The 5,361-nt window shown below is 37.5% G+C and overlaps 1 protein-coding gene across 1 annotated transcript; it reads right to left on the bottom strand.

Annotated features, from left to right (window-relative positions):
• Positions 1 to 783, bottom strand: LOC149019380 (uncharacterized). The gene has a single exon (XM_089154086.1). The coding sequence runs from the start codon at positions 781 to 783 to the stop codon at positions 1 to 3; it is 783 nt and encodes a 260-aa protein (XP_089010212.1).
• Positions 784 to 5,361: the final 4,578 nt, after the last annotated feature.

Raw genomic sequence — 5,361 nt, forward strand, 5'->3', positions numbered from 1 at the left:
TTAATCACTACCATCAACCTCTGGTGCATGATCTCCGTCATTCTTTCTGTTCTCATTTTGTTCTACAGCTTCAGCATCAGAGCATTGTTCTTTCTGGTGGCCAAACTTTCCACAACCGAAGCATAAAAAGTGGAGAGATTCATACAATATCTGATGAACTCTTCCTTTTCGCCTGAATTTTGATAGGAGTGGCTTGTTCAAATCAATTTCTACACAAACTCTTGCAAAATTTCCTCTCGTAGCCTTTGCAGTGGTTGCATCTATTTTAATCACTTTTCCAATTCTTCCACCTAATTTTGTAACGAAGATATTGTTAATGTATTCAATGGGAACGTCTGGGAATCGAATCCATACGACTAACTTTTTGACTTCTTCTATTGCTGGGTTGAATTTTGGTTCCCACCTTCTCACTGACAAGTAGTGGTCCGCAATTTTCCAGGGCCCTTCAGTTAATACTCTTCTATAGTCTTCCTTGGATCCAAATTTTGTTATGAAGTAATCATAACCTATGTCAATTAAGTCCCATGATCCCGTAGGTTTCCACAGAGTTTTCAGTCGGTTTGATAGGAAGATATAACCCACATGCCTTCCTACCAGTTTGATTATAACAGATTGCTTCCATGGCTCTCGGAGGTCTTCCTTTTCCCTCTTTGATAAGGTGATGTTTGGGTAGAACAGATCATCCGCAATTGTAAGCACTTCCTCTTCTTCATTATCAGTTTCCCAATCCGAATAGCAATTTGTGCTAAATCCCTCGTTATCGTAAGCATCTTCATCCGCCATTGTTCCTACCCAGCTTTTGAAAAATCTTCGCCTTTTTTAACCGTATTGACGTAGGTTCGCCTAGTCACCATCTCAGGAGTCTCCCCTTCGAGCAGTAACCACCCTGGTTTAATTTTCTTGTTGCTCCTTTGCATCTGATCGAGTTCTTCAAGGAAAACTTTCATCGCCGGGTTACCTTCTGAAAACATCTCCATTAGGGTTTTCCTAGGGTTTGGCTTTTCTCAGATCCTCTTTCTTTAAATTTTCACGACATATTCCTTAATATAATAAAATAATTTATATGTGGGACCCCCAATGGTCTTATAAGGGCCCACACAATATGTGTGGCGAAAAAGCATTGGTGCTTCGCCAATCTAGACTTCCATTCTTCGCCCCCCCTAATATTAAATCCTGGGTCTGCCCATGCTTAGATATATTTAACCCAGTAAAAAAGTCTTGATGGTATTTTTTTCTACAATAACGAATTCAAGTATGATAGACAACATTGGTGTAGATATGTTGTTAGGCTTCATCAATATGTTGCATGTTGTTCTTCAGATCTGTTAGCGGAGGTGGGTGCTCTGCGCTGGGTTTTTTTTTTTTATAATTATTTTTTCCTTCACACTGAGATTCTGATATTGTAAATGCTATACATTTGCTTTTGGTTTCGGTTAGAGAGAGAGAGATGTAGGTCAAGAAGGTTTAGGGGTGGGTTGTGGTCTCCGGCGCAGGAAGGGTTTTGGTCTTTGGTGGGGGCTGTGGGCAGTTTCTGGTGGTGGTGAGCAGTTTTGGGTGAGGGATGGGTGAAGGGATTATATCCTAATGTTGGGATTAACAAACCCAATAATCTAGTGTGTATTTGAGAAATAATAAAGTAGCTCAGGAAAAATAATCACCACAAACTCTCTAAGAATTGTTATGTGGGAAAACCCTCTAGTGTAGAGGGAAAAAACCATGGGACAAATATTGCATCAATCCACTATGAGAAAAAAGAGTAGTACAAATATCCTTCTCAAATCAAGAGAACAATCAATTGGTAACAACAAAGATTAAGGTCACTTCAGAAAGAAAAAAAAAAAAAAAAAAAAAAAAAAAAAAAAAAAAAAAAAAAAAAAAAAAAAAACAAAAAAAAAACAAAAAACAAAAAAAAAAAAACAAAACAAAAACAAAAACCAAGAAAAATACCACACATTGCAGTATCTGACAAACTATGTTTGCTCTGAATATATCTTAAGTTGTAAATAGATGATTTCAACGGCAACCAAAACCTCTTTGCTTTTGTTCCTTCTCCTTCTTCTTTTAGAGGAGCAAAAATGCCAGAAGGGAGTTTGAGCTTGATACAAATGGTTAAAATATCTTCTGCTTTATATAATTATCATAGCCCACGTTGACAGATCGAGTTCTCTTCCGTTGAGTAAGTGTATACGAACAGAGTGCCACAAGGCAAAGGTCAACCCTGCCATCAATAAATGGATAAGCAAGAAAGAAGGGCCATGGGATCAAATAAAAAATTATTGTATGTTTAAATCCTACATCTCCCATGATCGGTGGGGTGACAGCAAGTTTTGGTATGTTCGGAGGTATTATTATTGTCGAATCCAATGCCTACATTGCATTTGTAGGTAAAAGAGTAATTGAACAGATATTGAAAAAGACAAATTTGATGGTTCACAAGCGGCTGAGTATTTATTCCAAAAGGGCTTATTCGATCCAATCGTACCGCATAATCTTTTAAAAGGTGTTTTGATCAGTGAGTTATTCAGCTCCACGGTTTCTTTCCCTTCAACTAAACTTCAATCAATCAAGTAGAGCATTAATTTACTATGGCAAACAATTATTTAGTTTATCATAATGATAAAATCACAAGAAGAAGAGGATTTTCTTTGGTGACAAAAAATTGAATTCTAAGAATAAATTTTGGGTAATTCCTTTTTCTTACCGATCTATTTTTATTTATTTATTTATTTTTTTACCTATATTCATGATTAGTAATCGGAAACCTTCTATTAACTTGACAAAAGAGTGAACCTTTTTACACCAAATTAGGAAAATAAAAACATTTCACGCTTCCTTCGTGCGTATTTCTTACGCATATATGTAGAATACAAAGACTGGGATAAAGAAGATATAAACTAGGAATATATAGAACATAAGTATTACATATTTCTATATCTCCCAAGAGCCCTCATTTTGACTTTATCAAGAATCTTTATTGCCAAACTCCAGATAACATGCACAACTAATGTCAATGTTAAGTTGGGTACAACAGGAACTCTCTACAACAAATATATCAACTCAGAGATGAAACTCTCAAGAGATCGAGAAATAGCTCATGGCACAGCAAGAACAACAGCCATGAAATGATCTCACCTGATTCATACACCACTGACGAGTCATCAAGCACAAGAAGGCTCAACCGAAGACCAAGAAGCCTTCAAACAACCAAGAAAATCACCACGAGAGCACCTCACACCAGATGCAACAACAAGAGAGACGATCGCACCATGCAGAGCGGAGCACAAACCTAAAACCAAATCTCACGAACTGAAAACCCTAAAATTTTGGGAGAATATGACCGTTGGATATCTTGGATCATATGACCGTTGCAAATAATTTATTTCCTTATGTATAGCATGCTACATTTATTTTATTCTTTACTTGATTGTATTATCTATACACATGAAGAGGTAATATAAAATCACTTCCTTACAAAATCATCTTAACATGGTATCAGTTTAGGACGATCCATACCTTTTCAAGTGAAGCTTTTTTTTTTTCAAGTGCAGTAAACAATCCCTATGTTGTCGTTTTCTTTCTGCTGCCTTTACAATGACGGATCAATCTCTCAATGCTCTTGCTACAGCTGTTATTGCTTCCAATAATGTTGTTTCCATCAATTTTGATGGTTCTTCTCCATATTTTCTACATCATTCGGATAATCCTGGTGCTATACTCGTCACATAGCTTTTACGCGGCGATAATTATCCCACTTGGAATCGTGCGATGCGGATGGCTCTTGAGGCCAAACATAAGCTTGTATTTATCGATGGCTCCTTGCCTAAACCGGCTGCTGATTCTTTGGAGCTTCACGCATGGACACGATGTAACAGCATGGTCCTTTCTTGGTTGCTAAATGCTCTCTCACCTGATATTGCTAATAGCATTCTCTACATCTCTACTGCCCACGAGGTTTGGGATGATCTTCGTGATCGTTTTTCTCAAAAAAAATGCTCCTCGAATTTTTGAGATTCGACGTTGCATTTCTAATCATCGTCATCGAACCTCTTCTTTGGCATCTTATTATACTATTCTCAAGGGTTTTTGGAATGAAGTCGACTCATACAACTCGTTCCTGCCCTGCACTTGTGGTCTTTTGTCAAAACACACTGATCTTCAACGACAAGATCGCTTACTTGAATTTTTAATGGGCCTTAATGATTCTTATTCTTCTGTTCGGAGTCAACTCCTTTTGAAGGAACCCTTGCCTAACATCAATCGTGCTTATTCTCTTCTATTGCAAGAGGAGTGTCATCGCGCCCTCCATGAGTTACCGAATCCATCATTGGATCAAACTACCCTTGTAGCCACTGCTCCTCATACACATTCTGAAAATGGTAAGAAGCCTATGTATCACTGTGATTTTTTTGGCATGGACGGCCATTCAGATTCCCATTGTTTTAAGTAACACGATTATCCTCCCAAAAGCAACAATACACACATAAAATCAACATCACCTGGACTCTCTGCTCGATCCTTTGCCGCCATCAACCTAGGAACAAATTCTGCCCCCTCCTTTACTTCAGCACAGTATCATTAATTATTGGTAGTGATCGAATCGGGTAATCAAACTCCTTTAGCAAATGCTGCAGGTAATTCCCCTTCCCCATGGGTTATTGATTCTGGGGCAAATTTTCATATGGCTTCTAAGTTACAATTCTTTAACACTGATACGGTGGTTCCTTATACATCTCCGATTACATTACCCAATGGTGAAACAAACCCTGTATCCCATTTAGGGACTTGCACCCTCACCCCTTCTATCTCTCTTAATAATGTCTTTTATGTTCCTTCATTTCGTTTTAATTTATTATCCGTTAGTCAAATCACTAAAGCTCTCAATTGTTCAGTTACATTTTTTCCTCATCATTGTGTCTTTCAGGACTTACCAATGAAGAAGATGATTGGATTGGGTAAAGAGCATAATGGCTTAAATTATTTGGAGTTGCTTCCCTCCATTATTGCAGCCTCATCCACTCATTCCCACTCCTTTGATGTGTGGCATTGGTGCTTGGGCCATCCATCTCGCAACATTATTAATTCTTTATCACGTTTTAATTCTTGCATTTCAGTTTCTAATAAATGTGTTTGCACTATTTGCCCTTTGGCAAAACAAACGCAGCTACCTTTCTCATCTAGCTCCATATCCACTTCATCTTCTTTTGATTTAATACATTATGATGTTTGGCATCCTTATTATATTCCTTCTTTATGTGGTGCTAAATATTTTTTGACTATTGTGGATGACTATTCTCACTATACTTGGGTTTTTCTAATGAACTTTAAATCTGATGCTTGGTCTTATTTGCATGATTTTTTTGC

The sequence above is a fragment of the Hakea prostrata genome, chromosome 4 (genome assembly GCF_041222555.1).
Source record: "Hakea prostrata isolate BN-2017 chromosome 4, UWA_Hpros_2, whole genome shotgun sequence".
NCBI lineage: Eukaryota > Viridiplantae > Streptophyta > Magnoliopsida > Proteales > Proteaceae > Hakea > Hakea prostrata.

Coding starts and splice junctions, on each gene's coding strand:
- LOC149019380 (XM_089154086.1), bottom strand. CDS start 783: ATGGCGGATGAAGATGCTTACGATAACGAGGGATTTAGCACAAATTGC.